At 43.9% G+C, this 20590-nt stretch overlaps 1 protein-coding gene across 1 annotated transcript in view; it reads right to left on the bottom strand.

The window, feature by feature from the left end:
- Positions 1–18900, bottom strand: part of aldh1a2 (aldehyde dehydrogenase 1 family, member A2) — a 96348-nt gene extending 77448 nt beyond the window's left edge. The window contains exon 1 of the mRNA XM_038813431.1: positions 18742–18900. Coding sequence (XP_038669359.1) covers positions 18742–18858 — 117 coding nt within the window. The 5' untranslated portion in view covers positions 18859–18900. The remainder of the gene's footprint in view (positions 1–18741) is intronic.
- Positions 18901–20590: the final 1690 nt, after the last annotated feature.

Genomic DNA, 20590 nt, shown 5'->3' with positions numbered 1-20590 from the left:
ATTCTATTCCTCAAAAATAAATCCCAGTGCTTTGTTTGCATGTTTATGGCTTGATAGACTGCATTGCTACTTTTCAGGAACCTCTTTTAATCTATTCTATTTCACAATGGAATAAAAAAGTTTGTATTTTGTATTCTGGAATGTGTTTTGCAGTTCAAATTATTTTGCTATTATTTCTGTGCTGTACTGGAAGATAGAGACACTCTTAGTTCAATATTCGTACCCGTCCCAACTCTGATCTTTAGAACTGATCACATGTGTACAGGTTCCAATTGATATAGTTACATTTTATTAATAATAACCTTTATTGTCTCAAGTAGGCTTATATTAACACTGCAATGAAGTTACTGTGAAAAGCCCTGAGTCACCACATTCCGGCGCCTGTTCGGGTACACGGAGGGAGAATTCAGAATGCCCAATTCACCTTGTGGGAGAAAATCCACGCAGACACAGGGAAAACGTGCAGACTCCACACAGATAGTGGCCCAAGCCGGGAATCGAACCAGGGACACTGGCGCTGTGAAGCAACAGTGCTAGCCACTTCCAGATTTATCCAGTCTTATCCAACATGTGGCTCCAGATCCACAGCAAGTGGTTGACTTTTAACTTCCCTCTGAAGCCACTCAGTTTAAGGGCAAATTGGAGATAACAAATGGTGATCTTGCCAGCGACATCCACTTCCCATGAAAGAATAATGTTTTAGGCGACTCACACTTATGCTTAGACATAACACAAGTCCATCAGCCTTATGGCCAAATCTCCATTAAGGCAGCAATGAATGATTCAATGTATTTTATCTTAGAATAGAGAACAAGGGGTAGTTATTTGAGAACCATGTTCTAGTCAAAAATCTAAAAGTTGTTAATTGAATCCATCAGTTGATCCATAAGGCCAAAAGACATAGGAGCAGAAGCAGGCCATTCAGCCCATCAAGTCTGCTCTGCCATTCAATGAGATCATGGCTGATCTGCTATAATCCTCAAGTCCACTCTCCTGCCTTATCCTTTGATTCCCTTACTGATTAAAAATCTGTCTATTCCAGCCTTGAATATACTTAACGACCCAACCACTACAATCCTCTGTGGTAAAGAACTCCACAGATTCACTACACTGGCTGAAGATGAATCACTATTTATTTTAGATAGATTTGTTCGATTAATTTTCTTGAAATATTTAATCATTTTAAAATTGTTTTACTATACATCACGAGAACTTAACCACAAGTGTTTCTCATGGACGGGGTGGGATGTTTTTGTATTTCCAGTCTCACACATGTGTTGGTGCCGGAAGGGTTTTCGCATCCCAAGTAATGGTTTCCCACATGAGGAATAACTTCTGGTGAATGGAGGATTGAATGAATGGGAATTTCTTGTATTTTAATTGATTTAGTAGCTGGTTGCAAGTTCATTCCATAGAAATAATTCTTTTCTCATATGTGGCTTCCTGCTTGGAGAATTTTCGACTCCCATGCTCAGAGAGGCAGGCATCAAATGCTCAGCTATTTGTGAAGCATTAGCAGCTGTTTGGCTTCCAGTGTCTTCCAAGTCATGGAATGACACAGTTTTGTAAATATTCCATAACCTCATCCACATTGGGCACCTGTGCCTAGGATAACTCAGGAAATTTCATATCCTGTTCCAACTTCATTTCCGCCCCCTTGTAACATTCAAAACTTACGATTATCATTGGAGTGGAAGTGACATGAGGTTGGGAAACACAAATGTCATTGGAGAGGCACTGGCTGTTACGATACAAAGGTGGCATAGATTTCATATTCCAAAATTCCAAATAAATATCATATTGTGACTTGCGATCATTTTGCATTTGCAAGACAACAGCCCCTCTTACGTACAGGACTCCAGGTATACTCATTAGATTGTAATATATGTGCCATGCAACTGTATATACATGATCAAGTTTTAGAAATCAGGAACAGATACTAAACTGAAATTCATTCTGAAATAGGAACAGCTGAGTCTTACAGTAATTGTGCAATACAGCTGAAGTCACAAATCTAATCAAAAGCAGTTTTGATTCTTAAGTCATGTTTCATTTTATCACCCCAAAGGTCATAAGTGAAGGACATATTTCAAAATCACTGTGCTAATAAACCTGATCATTTTTAATATGTTCCCAGGCGGTGACTTCAATATTAGACTTCATGAGACTCAAACAATGTTATCAGCAGGAACTTCAGCATCCAATGAGGACAACTTTAGGAATAGGTCAATGATTGTCTCTATCACGTTTTGCACACTTCTATGCTCGGTTGAAACCTACGCAACTAAACAAAGACAATGGTTTTGTCAAGAAAAGGGCTGATGAGAAAACTAAGGTACGTTGACCTTACATGATTTTAATAAATAACATTTATTTTCTTTCATGTGATGCGGGGGTCGCAGGCAAGGCCAGCATTTGTTGCCCATCCTTAATTGTCCTTTCAGAGCACAGTTAGCACATTGCTGTCAGTCTGGAGTGATAGGAAGGCTAGACGGGGCAAAGGCTGTAGATTTCCTTTCTTAAAGGGTATCAGGGAAGTATATGGACATTTTTTTAAAGTGCTAGATTCATGGTCGCCATCTGAGACTGATTTTATATTCTAGATTGATTACCTGAATTGACATCCCACCAGCTTTCATGATGGGATTTGAACCCATGCTCCCAGATTGCCACTACACCAGCTTGTCCCCATAGATATCACACTGTCCAATTGGATATTTGATTCACTCCAATCCATCTCTCTCTTTTGCATATGTCTCATTATACAGACAAATCCCTGGGAACAAGCTGTCCACCTAACTTCTAAGCTGAGGAATTGTTCATGAGAGAACCAAAAGGAGGGAATATAAATAACCATTCAGACAATTGAGGTGGGAATACAAATAAATAATAATAAGCTGATTCACTTACACCTCCTCCATTCTTCCAAAGAATCTTATGGGACTGATTTGTGGCGATGACAAATAACATGCTGATAAAATATTCTTACAGTGAACATGATTCGTATTTGGGTAAGATTTAAACAGAAATATGACCAATGCAAATGAACACAGAACATAGAAAGCTTGACTTTTACACAGAAAATGCCTGGGGCTGGATTCTCCATTTCCCGACACCGATTTTGTAATTGGCGATTGGGCGGAGAATCAATTTTTACGACCGAATCGGGGGGGGGGGGGGGGGGGGGGGGGCGGCGCCTGTTTTACACAGGTTACGCATGCTCAGCCCACCCCAAAAGGACATCATCACGGCGCGTACCGCATGCCTTGGGATGGCTACAGAACATCACCTGAAGGCCTTACCCCGATGCTCCGCCCCCAATGGGCCGAGTTCCCAACCGCGCAGTTGACGTGTGGTCTCAGCAGTTGGGAATCCAGCGTGGCAGCTGCAGACTGTGCCCAGCGGCACCACAGTCGGGCGAGAGCCATGCTGCTGGCCGGGAGGCTTTGGCGAGGGCTGGGATTGGCCAAGGCATAGCCAGTGGGTGTCCAGGAGGCACTATCTGGCAGATCAGGGTCCGCGCACGGCCGGCGCCATGTTGTATGGCGCAACCCGTGTTGTATCGCCGCCGTGCGCATGCTTTGGCCGTTTATTTTGTGGAGGCCATATGTTTTACATGGTGTGGATGCTAGCCCCTCACCATTGGTGGGGCAGCACCAATTTGCCCCACGTAAACGCTACGGACCCTCCGGACATAGCCTCAAAATCGGAGAATCCAGTCCCTGATGTTTCAACCAGATTATTATCTGTGCCAGATCTTTTATGTGAGGAATATATGACCATAAACTAGGGATGAAAGAGCTGTGGGTGAGAAATGGCTATTCCGCCCACTGGCCTCACCCAGTTTAACTGGGAATGGTTATCAGGAGTTCTCTCTCAGCTACAGTTTAGCTTGCGGTTTTCTAAATTGGGAACTGGTTCTTTGATGCTATTTTAGTGGTTAACCTACTGCCTTCATATCATCAATATCATTTGTAAGCCTAAATAGATGAATTCAATTATCTTCACCCTTCTTGTAATTAATGCGTGCAATTATCCTTCTTTTTAAAAAAAGCCTCAACTTGCATTAACGTGATTTAAGTTTAGATTTCAATGATTTCAAACTGCTAACTACAAGAACTGGAAAGGGGGATTAGGTTTGAAAGTTCTTCATTGGTTGGCCTCCTTCTGTGCTGTAAAACTCTTTGAGTCTAAAAATACAAATTTCCAATAGTGCAGATGGGCCAGGTGGACCAGTTCAACAGCATTTTAATAATAATCTTTATTGTCACAGGTAGGCTTACACTAACACTGCAATGAAGTTACTGTGAAAAGCCCCTAGTCGCCACATTCTGCCGACTGTTCAGGTACACAGAGGGAGAATTCAGATTGTCCAAATTACCTAACAGCACGTCTTCTCGGGACTTGTTGAAGGAAACCGGAGCACCCGGAGGAAACCCACGCAGACACAGGGAGAACGTGCAGGCTCCGCACAGACAGTGACCCAAGCCAGGAATCGAACCTGAGACCCTGGAGCTGTGAAGCAACAGTGTTACCCACTGTGCTTCCATGCCGCATTTCGGCAGAGGAACCAGAAGAGCACATGGCTCACTCTCAATTCAAACTGGTCTCGAATCAGGTAAAACATGCACATGTTTTCTTTTGCACCCTTTGATTTTGCCTGAGATTTCTTGTTGTAAAAATTAATCAGTCAACACCTTTCTAATGTTAAAAACTTAAAAGTAAAATAGTTTGGTTTCTTTTTAACCCTTAGGTTCCAACAATTGGTTTTGCAGAGGCTACGGATACACTTTGCAGATATTTGCAGAGGCAACTGATGCGAAGTCAAACTGTGGGCGACCACTCTAACCTTGCACCTGCTGCATAATATCAAACTGGCACCATGGCCAGAACCATCTTTCCAGTGCTGCAATAAAATGTTTATACTGTAAAATTGCACCATTATTGATGGCCACTAAATCCAGAGAGTTGGCCCAACCTGCTTGGGCTTTTACGAAATGTTAAAGCTATTTCCCAACATCCTATTTGCTTTATTGATCACTGTCTGGCATCGTATAGACCAGCTCAAGGACTTTCAACCATGCTTCTCACAATTGCTCTTTCTCTGTCATAATCTTCAAATATAACAGTAAAGAAAGCAATGATGTTACAGATTTTCACACCTCACAGCAGCATCAGCATTTGACCTCTCAGTATATAATTTGCTAATTATTAGCCCATGTGCTGAGCCGTTCCAAACTCTCAATTTTGGCACACCTAGCTGCACTCTGTACGATTTCCATGGAGTTCAGTACCCTGTGGAATTTCAAACCATTCTTTTGTGCCACTCACAGGGAAAGTAAATGTGTAACTCTCAAGTGTTCCATCATTAACTGCCACCACCACAAGCGATGGCCAGTATCACTTTCATCGTAGTAAATAAAGCTAAAGCACCAAAATAATCTGTGTGCTTTCTGAAGACTTGCCACGTTGCAATTTGTATGGTGCTTAGGCATAGTCCTGTATTGTTCTACGTATGTTATATTGAATGGCAGAGTCATTGGACCAGGAGAATTGATTCAATGGGTTTAATGCACATTATCTTTGAGGAGCATATGATCCCTTTATAGGTAAAGGAAAACTTATTTATCTGATAGTTGGTTGTTCTTGATCCTCCAGCAGATGAAAAAGGACCCTGCCTAGGTTAAATGAAATATTGTTACAAGAAAAGGCCACACATCTTTTTTTCTTCTTTTTTTTAAAATTTAGAGTACCCAATTATTTTATCCAATTAAGGGGCAATTTAGCGTGGCCAATCCACCTAGCCTGCACATCTTTTTGGGTTGTGGGGGTGAAACCCACGCAGACACGGGGAAAATGTGCAAACTCCATACTGTGACCCAGGGCCGGGATTCGAACCCGGGTCCTCAGCGCTGTAGGCAGCAATGCTAACCACTGTGCCACCGTGCTGCCCCGGCCAGACATCTTATAATGCGTCATCCCATGTCTATCTATTTAGCAAATATCCCACAAGTGCTTTGCCTATGGTGCCTGTGAGGTGTGGAATGTTACACCACACTCTGGGGGTGTAACCTCCGTGCGGCTTTGAATGGGGATGCAGGTTGTAGGACTACCTTATTCCACTTGAAGCAGGTATAAGGTTTAGTCTGGGAGGAATAAGGAGCCCTAACATGGTGCAAATGGTTGTCAGGGCACCTGAAGGCCTGCAGGTGGAAGTAAGACCAGAGGAGGTCAGGAGGGCTGCATTTCACCAGCACTTTCCTGTCAATAGCAGGCACAACTTTTGACAATTGTGGGAGTGAACCTGGTATGGTTTAAGTGGACCATTAGTTTCCCTAACTAATTACCAACTCAACTATCTGCTTTCCCTTTCATTTCATGAACACTTACCTGTACCAAAGGATTTACAAAAAGCACTTTAAACAAGTGGATTTCGAAAGTCTAAATATATGTGTTCTAATGCCTACTGGATAGCTGGTATCTATTAACACATGCCATGTTTATTTTTCCTCCTGAGGGGAGGAATTGCTTTGGTAACTATGTTTAACAACATTGTAAATACTTTTGAATGCATTTACCATGCTGTGACAAGTAGTACCCTGAGTAAATCCTTTCCCCTGATGTGAATGATTCCAGAAGATCCTGTTTCCGCCTGAGCCAGTTTGTACAATCTGGAGCAGTTGCAATGTCCGACAAACTGTAAAGTTTATGCTTTGGTGTACCATGTTGACGGTGAGTTTTCCTGGCCAAGTCATAACATCGCAGGTCGTGGCAGAATTATAATGCAACGATCAGTGGAAATTCTGTGATTCCTCCTTTACCAAGACTTTTAAAGACAGAGCTGTGATTTACCTATGAGTCATAATAGGTAATAGTAGCTGCTGGAAAATATTATCTTTTAATACTATTGTGAGTGACGAGGTAGCCTTGATGAGTTTTTATAGTTTCAATGAGTCGCAGATGTTTTTCTTTTCTCTTTTCTTTGTTGTGGCAGCAAGCGGCACTGGTTGTATCTTCAGCCATCAGCAGGAAGTTAAAAAATGCTTCCAATCATTGCTAATAACAGGAGCCAACTCTTTGTAATGATTACATCAAGGATTATTTAAAAATACTCGACATTCTTTGTAACTTTAAAACTTTGTTCAGCATTTCTAACCCTCCTTTTTTTTTTAACCCACCTCACAATAATAGTGTTTTAGAAATTTTAATTTATTTCCCGCATGCTTATTTACCAAACATTAACATAATCAAGTCGCCTTTATGGGAAGTCAAAGGAAGTTTAAATATTATTTCATCATGTTCATTTGAATAATGAACTTCAACCATCAGCACAGCTCATGCTGGAGGACACTGCATCTCTGTAGTTATGTACACTGTATGTGTCAGGATGTGAATTCCAGTGAAAATGACAGGAAAACATTGTTAGGGCACTAAAATAGTTTGGAGAAATAAGCAAGCACTTCTACTTCCATTGGTTTTAACTGATAAAACTGAAACTGGTATTCGGTTATTCAGCAATAGAAAACTATTTTGGGTCCTTTCATTTAGAATGCAAACTGATTCTACTGTTTAATCCAAATCAGACTAGGCTGGAAATAAACATTCCAGTTTCCAAAGTTCAATATGAAAAGATAAAGTACTTGTGGCAATATATACATTTGTAACAAGGATTAATCCTGAAACTGATGTTTGTAATTAAAGCATATAAGACGCTAATGGCATGAAAAATGTTTATAAAGGCATAAGGCAGTTTATGAGATTCAGTGTGATTGGACGTTGGAGGAGGGATCGCATAGGAACATAGAATAGATAGACATCACTAAAGAGGTTTGTATGCCTGTGGTTTCCTTGGTTCTTTGGAGCATTATTATGCTTTATTGTTCCAATTCTCAAGTACAAAGCTGTATTTGGGTTCTTCTATTTTGCATTCCAAAGTCATTCAAGGGAGATTTCATGATATCAATCTGATTAAACGTTCAAACAGTGTAGGCAGAGGCTTCATTACCACTAATCAGGACCAACAAGGATTAGGAATGTAGAATCAGTCGTGTCTTGGTGAGAATGCTTTGTGGGAGGGCTGCCTGGCACTGATAGAATGGGAGGAGAAAACACTGACTATCTTTTACAATCAGCCATCAATCTGTTATGAAGCTAGGAATGTAACTTGACATTTTGTTATGGAACAAAATACTTGCACCAAATGTTTGCACTATCTATTTTCCTTGTCCCCTCAATTAGTCATGACATTTACATATGGCAACAGAGCGAGTATAGGGCACCAAAGTGTTTATTTTCCTTCTGGAAGAAATGTATCTGAGGGATATTGCTCGGCCCTAAACGTTTCCTGATTCCAGAATGTGGGACTCAATGCCAACATTGCCTTACGTATTAGTGGCCTATGACAATGCCACCAACAATTTGTTTTACTTTCTTTAATTAAAGCATTAACTGAACGTGCAGTTCTTTACCGCATATTTGATGTCTAATTTACTTAAACCTCCTAATCTGGTCTAAAAAGAGCACCATAAATAACACCTTTTTACAATGCACAGATTTTAAAACATTCTTGGAGGAACCGAAGTACCTGCCGTTTTGCCAACCGATCATTGAAAATGCATTTTATATGTCTAGACATCTGAGCTCCTTGCTTGCCCTGTTATTTTTTGTTGGATATATTGCCCTGTGGTGTTAGAAAACATGCGTGTCGTGGCTTTTTGGTAAAGTGCAAAAATTAGCTGCCTGAGCATTTTCGCCTCCGTTAACTGCGAAAAATACACCAGGCTGAAAGATTTTTCCGGCCTGACTCTGGAACTCCGAAGGCAATTAATGCACGATTCTAAATCCCTAAATACGCCGTTGCTATTTAGGTGGATGATTGCCTAGCAGTTTTACGTAACGTTCCTTCGTTCGCTATTTTAACGCAGACGTTGATGGGTAACGCGAAACGGGTTAAAATCTTCACCACAATAAGAACACTTGACCATTAATTTGCCTGATATTTTCTAGTATCAACAGAATAGTTAGAGATATACAATTGGGAATGGGGGCACTTTGATGCGAGTTTGTCACATGTTGCTCAAGACCATTTTTTTCTATAGCATATCGCCATTAATAGACTATAAATACATTTAGTTACCGTACGTTGTGTGCATATATTATTTTCGTATGTGCATAGCATATGCATACATATGAGCATTTATTCGTGCACCCGTGTGTGAAAATCTGCTATCTATATATACCTCTATGTATATTTGTATTCCGATCTGTATTTACAGGAGATTCCCCGTTCTGTGGCTGGATGAAAATTAATGTTATCAAGAGAATTGTCCCCTGATCAAACAGAGGAGATTGCAGGAATGTCAACTTCATTTGCAATGGCTCCATTTGGCCCAATCACCCGCCTTGGCAATGATGAATCACCCGCAGTATCCCTACTTTCGCCCGTTTGATCTCAACTCAGCAAGACTGAAGTTTTGATCTGAAGAACTCCAGATCGCTTGGGTCAGAGACAAATAGCAGAGCCCCTGACCTGCACGGCGGTGGAATGAATAATGTAGGCCAACGCGGTGAAGATACGTCTTTGCCATTCTGGTGCACCCGGTCCATTCCCCCTATACCTTTCCGGGTGCTCCACACTTCCCTGAATTGGTGTTGCACAGGTCCAGGCGCTTTGTGAATTAATTTGGCTCTTTCTAAACAATTAGCTTTTGGGTGTATTAGCCGAGAATATATTTTCCAGATAAAAGTACACTATTCTACCATTAACAAATGCCTCCCCCCCCCCACCCCACACCCAAAAAAATTGGAATTGATTGAAATAGACTTTCTGACTACAACAAATGAAATACATGTGATGATGGGTATGTGTCAACATCATTGGATGTTATCACTTTAAGTACCAGATACAAAGGGGCACTGGAATTTTATCAACTTCATCGGTGTTTAAAAAAGTTAAAAACATCCTGACAGCTCAAAAGTGATTGACCTTTTCATGAAACTAGGCATGACATCCTAGGTAAGCGTTTCAAACAAAATGTCAGCGCTTATGAGATAAAGGTGTGAAGTAACAAATCCCAGCACTACAGCAACCTGAAGCTTTCTCGAATAAATGGCCCTTTCTTCTGTTGCCCAGTGAATACATCTCCTTCCTCTGCAGGAATCCTTTCATGAATTTGATATAATGATACTAAACTGTGGAGGAAAGCTCATTACTGCTCCTGCTGTTTACAAGGCAGGATTTATGCTCAATGGACTGAACTTTGTGACACAGAAATCACTAAATGCCTAGAACCACCAGCAACGCTTTCATTTGTGAAATTTATCACGCAGACAGTGCAAATACCTATCAATGTGTGGAGGTGTGGAAGGCGATATTAATTACAACCCACACATGCAGCCTGATAACCACTCACCCTTTAAAGCAGCTTAAATGAAAATGCGCTGGAAAAAGTTAATTCACCGCAACCCTTTGGTCTTGCCTGGTGTACAATATCACATCAATTCAATCCATTTAGCGAGGTCTAAACTCTCTAGAGAGGTAAATGAAGTCTAATGTTGTTGTTATTCCAGGTTCGCTGCTTCCACTCCCTCTGAGAGCTGCTCAGGCAAGCAGCTGGGAGAGGCAACTACAAAGACCCCCAGTTTCACACAACCACTTTGTGTAGAAAGGGAAAGGTCTTTACCCGGGAATAAGTTATCACGGCCTTGTTTGTCTAATGGGACATTCATGTCTAAGTAGAAAAGAAACATTTACTCAAAGAAAACATGCGGGGAAATTAGGCCCCATTTGTACTTGTTCAAAGTGTGAGCCCATTACACGCCCTGAGTCAGATTTCCACCAAAGCAATTTACTGCGAAAATGTAATCTCTAACCAGGATCTGACTTAAATTCTGAAATGTCCTGCACTTGCTGGTGGAACTGAAACAGGTATTACTGAACAGTGCCTAATTATTGCAGCCTTTAAGCTATTATTAAGTCGGAACACGCTGATGAATTTAAGTGAGCTCATTAAAGTAAAAAAAAATAAGTTGAGGGGCTTAATCGGTTTTATGTGAAATCATAATTGTGGAAATTGGTGTAAATATGTTTGCTTCTAAAGTCATTTCCTATCTGATTTCTTTTCAGTTTGTGTCAACACACATGCTGTTTTTAGTTGCATTGTCTTCTCCCGCTAGAAAGAACCGCAGCTTACTCCACAACTGATTTCCCCGTCAGAGAAAGTATTTGGCAAAGCGGCTATGGCAATTTTGAGCTTTGTGGCACGAGGATGCTGCACCTGGGAAGGCTGCTGGCAGCCCTGTCAAATATTAAATCTACAGGTGAAGACATAACTACGTGATAGAATTTAGACTCAATTCTATGTCCCTCTGGTAAAGATCCTGATAATCTACAAGCTCTGCTACATTTCCAGGATGTGCAGAATCAGACTAGTTGGGAACGTTAAAATAAGAACAAGTGATATTTCATGTTGTGTCATTCTTATAATAATCCGAACGTATGTTATATGAGATTGCCCTGCATCAATCAGTCAAATTCATTGCTAATTGTCAAACCATCTGATTCCTTGTGGAAACTTTCCTTCTGTTACTATCGGCCATGCTTCACTAGCAAACACATAACAAAAAACATTGATTTCCCGGTTTGATATTTTTACTCACTGGTTTAAATAGGTTAACAGTTTTCTTAAAATGTTACAAGCACAAACTTGATGTGAATTGATTAACCATTAACAGTAGTGAATAATCCCTTTGTAATGCCATACACTGGACTCTGTATCCTGGTGGCTGTATATTTTGAGGCTGAGATGGCATTCACAAAACTCTCAGGTGTTCTGTAGCAATTTATGTTCCCATCTCAGCTCCTCAATATGTCACTATCCTATGACAGACAAGTCAAATAAAAACATTTTTCCCTTCATGTAAGTATGGTAATGATTTCTTAGTTTTACGAAGGGGCAGATAAATTGTACCAATTTATAAACATATTTGCAGGTACTCGGGGAAACTAAATAAATCATTAATGATAAATCCAATGGCTTCCTAATGGATTATTCAATCCCAATGTTATGCTACCTAAAGTCTCAGGGATTGCTCAATGCAAATGTCACTGTACCTCAGTCCTTTGGGCTGCACAATCCAAATGTCATTCTGTCCATAATCTTATGGGTTAATCAAATCATCAATTAATCTGTCCTATACTTCCAAGGTTTACTCAACCTGATGCTGCTTCACCTGTCATTTGTTTGGATACATCTCTTTACAGGTTATTTCCAAAACTATACTCCCAATCCTGACTTGATGAGAAAAAACATTTCCATGTTTTCCGCAGTAACTCAGTGAGGGCATCCAATGAGTAGTTCGTCAAATCCGGCTCTGGGCTCTGGGACAGGAGTTGACCTAATAAAATTGGCCTACATGTTCCCAGGGTTCCCACTGCTAATCACTATTCAGTGACTTCTGCTGGAGGTGAATGTGTGTGATATTGAGTTAAGGGCAAGCTAGGATGCCCCAGTGCTGCATAGCTGCCAAGCACTTGTCACCAAATCTCACACTTTCAACAAGGGCTTATATGACTGAGATAGCAGAGAGTGGCGGCCACCCATAGAATCAAGGAGTCAATGTCATTAGAGAGAGGTTGATGAGAAAAGACAAAAAATAACCATGCAGATGCTGACTGTTAATCTCATTTAACTACCTTTTCTTGTCACATACAGCACAAATCATGCAGCTTTAAGCTTGATGTAATAATAATTGATACCATTTTTATTTATTTCACTATATGGGATTAGAAACAAGATGTTATACACTTAGGTAAGATTGTTTTTTTCTCCTTCAAATGAATAAACTAAACCAAAACTGTCTATAATGGAATTTGGAGCACATTTATTCAAATTGGATCTAATCACTTACCATTTTTCCCCCCAAATTGAACATTCATCACTTTGAATGCTTTTGAAATGTAAAATAAGCTAAAAATGATAAATGTATTGTGTAATCTGAAGTTGTCAGCCCTGAGACCCAATTTACTTCCAACAAACAATTGCTCATCTAAAATAATAGAGCTGAGTTCATTGTACAAAACACCACTTATTCTTCCTGTCCTAGTCTACTACATGGCAAATAAAAAAGAGTAAACTGATAATTAAAACAATGAGAAATTGTTTCTACTACCAGGAGAGTTGGTTACCAAGGGCTTAGATTTAAGTAAATTGGCAAAATCGACAGAGGGAAGATGAGGAAAATGTATTTTATAGAGTGAGTTGGTTTGATTGGGAATTCACTGTCAGGATAGGTGATAGAAGCTTGTTTAATATTGACTTTCCAAAGAGAATTGGATATGCAGCTACAAGTCTCAGATTGAGTTCAAACTAGGCAGAACCCTGTCCATTCTGCTTAGCTCCTACCTGTCTGGGACCTACTTAGAAGAGAGCACTGCATATACACAGGACAGACTCCACACAACACAGGACAATCTCTGCGCATACACAGGTCACTCTCCACACATACACAGGCCAGCCTCCATGCATCCAAAGGGCAGTCTTCACATATACACAGCCCAGTCTTCGTATATCACATGGGGCAGCACGGTAGCACAATGGTTAGCACAGTTCCTGCACAGCTCCAGGGCCCCAGGTTCGATTTCTGGCTTGGGTCACTGTCTGTGCAGAGTCTGCACATTCTCTCCCCGTGTCTGTGTGGATTTCCTCTGGGTACTCCAGTTTCCTCCCACAGTCTAAAGATGTGCAGGTTAGGTGGATTGGCCATTCTAAATTGCCCTTAGTGTCCAAAAAGATTTGGGTGGGGTTACTGGGTTATGGTGATAGGGTGGAGGTGTGGGCTTGGGTAGAGCGCTCTTTCCAAGGGCCGGTGCAGACTTGATAGGCCGAATGGCCTCCTTCTGCACTGTAAATGCTATGATATCCACAGCACAGTCTTCGCATAGGCACACGCCAGTCTCAACACATACACAGGACAGTCTCCACACAAAGGGGAGGCACTGGCATAGTGGTATTGTCACTGGACTACTAATCCAGAGGCCTAGGGTAATGATATGGGGACGCAGGTTCAAATCCCACCAGAGCAGTTGGTGGACATTGAATTCAATAAAGAAATCTGGAATCGAAAGTGTAATGATGACTATGAAACTCTTGTTGATTGTCATGAAAACCCCCCATCTAGTTCAGTAATGTCATTTAGGAAAGGAAATCTGCCATCCTTACCTGGTCTGGCCTACATGTGACTCCAGACCCACAGCAATACATGCTGGCTGGGCCCGCATCCCGTGAATGAATAAAAAAACATACACAAGGCTGTTTTCACATAGCCACAGGACAATTTCCACGCACACACAGAACAGTCTCCTCGCATACGCAGGGCAATCTCCACATATACACTGGACATTCTCCACGTATACACAGGACCATCTCCACACATACACAGGACAGTCCCCACACATACACAGGACGGTTTTCACATATACACAGGTCAGTCTCTAAACATACACAGGACGATCTCCACACATACACAGTCAGTCTCTAAACATACACAGGACGATCTCCACACATACACAGGACGGTCTTCACATATACACGGTCAGTCTCTAAACATACACAGGATGATCTCCACACATACACGGGACAATCTCCACACATACACAGGACGGTCTCCACACATACACAGGACAATCTCCACACATACACAGGACGGTCTTCACATATACACAGTCAGTCTCTAAACATACACAGGACGATCTCCACACATACACAGGACGGTCTTCACATATACACGGTCAGTCTCTAAACATACACAGGACGATCTCCACACATACACGGGACAATCTCCACACATACACAGGACGGTCTTCACATATACACAGGACGATCTCCACACATACACAGGACAATCTCCACACATACACATGACGGTCTTCACATATACACAGTCAGTCTCTAAACATACACAGGACGATCTCCACACATACACGGGACAATCTCCACACATACACAGGACGGTCTTCACATATACACAGGACGATCTCCACACATACACAGGACGGTCTTCACATATACACAGGACGATCTCCACACATACACGGGACAATCTCCACACATACACAGGACGGTCTTCACATATACGCAGGACGATCTCCACACATACACAGGACAATCTCCACACATACACATGACGGTCTTCACATATACACAGTCAGTCTCTAAACATACACAGGACGATCTCCACACATACACGGGACAATCTCCACACATACACAGGACGGTCTTCACATATACACAGGACGATCTCCACACATACACAGGACGGTCTTCACATATACACAGGACGATCTCCACACATACACGGGACAATCTCCACACATAACCCTGAACAGGACCATCGTCGCAACAGTTAGAAATGTAAATCTGTAAAGAGCAGATGGGAAAACTCGAAACATGTTAATTAGGAGCAGGTAGACCGTGCGCTGGATTCGTCCTCAACGTCCCAGTCAAACCCAAGTGTGAAAACGTTGTCACACGTAAATAATTGACAGTGGCGCGGATCAGTTTGAGGTTCACACCACATGTGAATCGTGTGCGCCGCAGATCGGGTGTAAAAGGCCGAAAGTGGCTTTGAGGTGGAAAAATGAGATGCCCCTCAGGGAGCCTGAGATCAATTGCCTCTCAAATCAGGTGGGAGTGTGACTTGGAGAGTCGGGCTGTAGTTATACTGCAGCAGGGGATGTGAATGTACCCTGACTGTTGGCGAGGGAACCTTGCCGGCTCACAGATCTACTCTCCCCTCACTCCAATGCATTGCTGTTGGATACATTTTTTCAAATGTTTTTTTGGGGGGGTGGGGGGGAAGAATTTCTGTTTTATGGGAGCCCTCCTAGAAATAAGAATCCAGACAGGAAAGTTAACCAGCCCACTGCAGTTTGCCATGGGCTGGAGCAGTCTGATATACAATTGAATGCAGGTCCCACTGGTTTGAACAATGAAATGGAATATTCCAGCCCCTCTCACAGGCACTGAACTCTCTCACTGGGATATTAGGAACTTGGTAAAGTCTGGGAAAAGCAAGATTGCGATCAGCATCAATTTGAAACATATCACAGATCCGCAAAATGTGGCCTGCGGCCTCTTTCTGCCTGTCTTACTTAAAATGTACTTTAAGATTAACTAGAGTGTCTGGTTTATATGAATGATATAATTTGCCTTTCTGCACCCACTTTTCGTTCATATTTATAATTTCGTCCACTTGCACTGCTCCTCTCTGACAAGGGGGAGGTGTAAAGTGGTGGGAAAGTGTCCTGATATATAAATGCACAGATGAAGCATTAACCCCCCCCCCCCCTCCCCCAGGCTCCCGCAATGCAGATCCCAGCTCGCCCAGCAGCCCGCCCCACCTTCTGTCTCAGAGGCCTCAGAGAGCCAGTTTTCATGGCCAATTCCGCTTAACAGGGATTCAAAGGGTCGCCTTACGGAATCTCGCCCCGTTTTAGCTGTTTGTTTTTCCTTTCTAATAAATTGGTAAGTGGATACTGCATTAAAGAGGCGTCTGGAGGCTCCATTCTATCCCCAACCCACTAAACAGCCATAAATCTCCCTCCTTCCCTGTGGAGATCCACTTGTGCCCAGTGAAATGATCTCTGTGGAATACATAGTGAGCATATTGCTCTGATAGATCTGTGCCGATAACAAATCCCCCATCTCACCACGGTTAACCCCCCCCCCCCCCCCCCACACACACACACACTGTGTAAAATAAAGTGGGGGGAATCCAAATCCATAAAGAATTGTTTGAACAATCCGAAAACCTCGGCCAATCCGATTGAAGCCGCAAATCTTTTGAGATGCTGTTAATATATCTTTAGGAATAAAAAAGATATATTCAATATCCCCGGGCCCAGCGAGGGAGGGGGTGGGGGGGGGGGGCATTTTTAATTTAACCAGGTCTACAGTGAAACTCCCAGATTTAAGAGACTCGATTGTTGGACTTTCTAAAGATTCCTTGTCAGAACTGTGGAGCCACACCTTATGAAGTGAAGGTTGTGGGAAATGAAAGGTGCAGGTTGAGGGGGAAAGTGGGTCTCCAGGAGGGATTGGAGTGGGTGTCCGGGAGGGATTGGAGTGGGTGGCCGGGAGGGATTGGAGTGGGTCTCCAGGAGGGATTGGAGTGGGTCTCCAGGAGGGATTGGAGTGGGTCTCCAGGAGGGATTGGAGTGGGTGTCCGGGAGGGATTGGAGTGGGTGTCCGGGAGGGATTGGAGTGGGTGTCCGGGAGGGATTGGTGGGTCTCCAGGAGGGATTGGTGGGTCTCCAGGAGGGATTGGAGTGGGTCTCCAGGAGGGATTGGAGTGGGTGTCCGGGAGGGATTGGAGTGGGTCTCCAGGAGGGATTGGAGTGGGTCTCCAGGAGGGATTGGAGTGGGTGTCCGGGAGGGATTGGAGTGGGTCTCCAGGAGGGATTGGAGTGGGTCTCCAGGAGGGATTGGAGTGGGTGTCCGGGAGGGATTGGAGTGGGCCTCCAGGAGGGATTGGAGTGGGTCTCCAGGAGGGATTGGAGTGGGTCTCCAGGAGGGATTGGAGTGGGTGTCCGGAAGGGATTGGAGTGGGTCTCCAGGAGGGATTGGAGTGGGTCTCCAGGAGGGATTGGAGTGGGTCTCCAGGAGGGATTGGAGTGGGTCTCCAGGAGGGATTGGAGTGGGTCTCCAGGAGGGATTGGAGTGGGTCTCCAGGAGGGATTGGAGTGGGTCTCCAGGAGGGATTGGAGTGGGTCTCCAGGAGGGATTGGAGTGGGTCTCCAGGAGGGATTGGAGTGGGTCTCCAGGAGGGATTGGAGTGGGTCTCCAGGAGGGATTGGAGTGGGCCATCCCGGGGAACAGCCTGGCCAACATTGCCAACATGTCCATGAAGGCCAGGCAGTCAGTGAGAGACTGCGATCAGCGCATCCCAGGCAGATCAAGGACACCGCCAGCCCACGGCACTCACACTCCCTCCCGTCCTAAACACAACCCCGGCGTCAGAAAGAGTCAGTGATAAATACTGCCAGAGGACAGGAGGGGACCGCCACTCAGGCAGGTTCCCCCCTTGGCAGCTACTGTGTAACACACAGAGAGAGAGAGAGAGAGAGGCAGAACACACTCGTGTTTGAGTAGCTTGTATTTGTGCGAGTTTCCCACACGGCGCTCCTCTGCTGCTGTCTCCGGGGTTAATGTTTATCACTCCAATTCCCTTCTGGGGGAGGGGGTGGGGGAATCTCGAGGGGGAAAGCACCTGCTCTTCTCACAGTCGTTTACAAGTCAGATAAATAAGAAAAAAAACAAGAGGTTGGCTATAGAGCGAAGTGCTGGAGACAGGAAACATAAAGGGGGTTGTTTGGGGTGGGTGGGAGTTTATACACCTCCCCCACCCCCTCTCCAATGTGCCCACAGGCTGTGTTTTAGGGGGGGGGGGGGTAAGGTGGGAGAGCTGATTCAGAAACAGGAGCTGAAGCATCTTGTCGCTGGAATCATGTCCCTCACCCACCCCCTCCCCTCCCTTTAAAAATCAAACAGCCTCACCGTCCCAAATTCAGTTTGGAACTGCTGATCACAAGATGTGCCTGTGGGTCCAAAGGCCATGGCTAAAAGCAGCCAGCACACACTGTCACTCTGCTACCTTGTCCCGTGCTGCTGTGTGCCATCACCCTGCTGCCCAGCTCCCGCTCACACACCAGTTAACCTTTGATTTTGACACGGTTGCACCAACCTTAGTGTGCTGGATTTCCAGATTCGCTGTTGGAGACGGCAGGAGTTGAAGGGAAGCGATGAGAGCGGCGGGGTCTGCCTTCACCTCAGTGGGGAACTCGATTTCACTGGAAGTCATCCTATCGATTTGTCGAGACGCGCTGTGTCGATTGTATTAATGTCCTCCCCACCCCACCCACCCCTCCCCTCCTCTGTCTCTCTACTTTTGCTGAACAGAGATTCTGACTTGTCGCCTTGAGCTCCTTGCTTTGTATATAAGCAGGTGTCAGCCTGTGTCCCTCTCTTATTGGGCATCAGTTGGGAAGGGGCTGGGCTGCCCTCTCTCAATGATATGCTCCAAAAATAAGGTTCAGCAGTCTGCAATCTTCGCCTCTCTAGCGTTAGACTGACGCACCGTTGGATTCAGCAGGGACCATTTCTGTTTTTGCCCCGGCCACCTAATGGTCTGGAATAATCTTCTGATCCCATCACCTGCTCATCCAAGACAGACCTGGATTAACAACGCCAAGTGCGGAATATTCACCGCTTCAAATCCTTTAGCACCGCCCGAATTCCCCAAATCAATTAGAAATGTTTGTTCTAAAACGCACACGGTGAAGATATTGGCCAAGCTCAGCAGGTCAGGGAGCACCTGTAGAGAGAGAAAGGGGGGGCATTAACATTTCCACTCCAATAGGGATTCATTGCCCCCCCCCCCCCCCCCCCCAGTTCAGCGGGCAGGCGATGCTGAGAGATCCCTGTGTGCAGGATGTTGGGGCATTTGCTAACTTCATTCGCGGAGACAATGTAAAAACGCAAGCATTTCACCGCCTTGCCTCTTTAGCTGGAATATAGTCAAAGCTTTCAACTGGGAAGAGAGGCAAACCATGCCCCCCCTCCCCCCCCCCCTGTCCATTAGAAACACCACCAGACATTGCTAACCTCCGCCCCGCTGTATTTTATTGCCAGTGAATAATCTTGGAGTAATTCGAGCGAAAAAGAGCGACTCCCTTTCACTGAATTCGCTACCTTCCGTCCGGGGGAGTTGTAGCAAATTCCTCAATCCGGCTGCTTCAACCCTTTTCAGCTGCGGACCTGCCTCCCAGTGACATTGGGGTTATCTGGCCGCTCTAACATCCTCTCTCACCCTCCTTTCAACTATCAGCCAATCTATTATTTCTAAAATCTATTTCTCTGTCAGCGGCGTTTGATCTCTCGGAAGGACCATTTCTACACGACCAGGGAGCTGGGATAAAGGACAATTCTGTCACATCAGTGTGGCTTTTAATGCATTATTCGCAAAAAAATGTCATCAAACTTACACAAGAAGCAGTGTTTTTTTTATTTCAGAAAGATTCCAAGGCAGAACAGTTGTTATTTTCAGAGCTGCATTGGATTTAATTTTTTTTTTAAAGAAACGCACCAGTTGAGAGAACAGAATGTGGTGTAAATGGTATTGTGAACTCCTGTCTGGACAGGAGTCCCCCCCTCTCTCGCTCTCTCCCTACCCAGTCAAACTCACTTGAACTCAATCGTGTCACCATGGAAAGCAGAGGCGCTCAGAAGCGACGGCGGATTGTTCCCACAGCCTCCAGACAGTATCCGCAGCTGGGACCCCTCCTTGCCAATGAAAACGAAAAGTTTGAAGTACACAAACCAGCTTCTGCGGAACGAAGCGGCTCGAATTTGTCCAAAGTAAACGAACTTTTCACATAAAAAAAAATGCAGACACAGCATCCTTCAGTCGGTAACATTTAACACTTGCACTGTTCCCAGCATCCCCCAGCGAATGAGGCCAATCTTCACTGTTGCCTGGGTGGGGGGGGGGGGGGGGGGTCTCAACCTCTGAAATTATTTCCTTCTCATATTTT

The sequence above is a fragment of the Scyliorhinus canicula genome, chromosome 12 (genome assembly GCF_902713615.1).
Source record: "Scyliorhinus canicula chromosome 12, sScyCan1.1, whole genome shotgun sequence".
NCBI lineage: Eukaryota > Metazoa > Chordata > Chondrichthyes > Carcharhiniformes > Scyliorhinidae > Scyliorhinus > Scyliorhinus canicula.
This window is presented reverse-complemented; position numbering and strand designations above follow the sequence as displayed.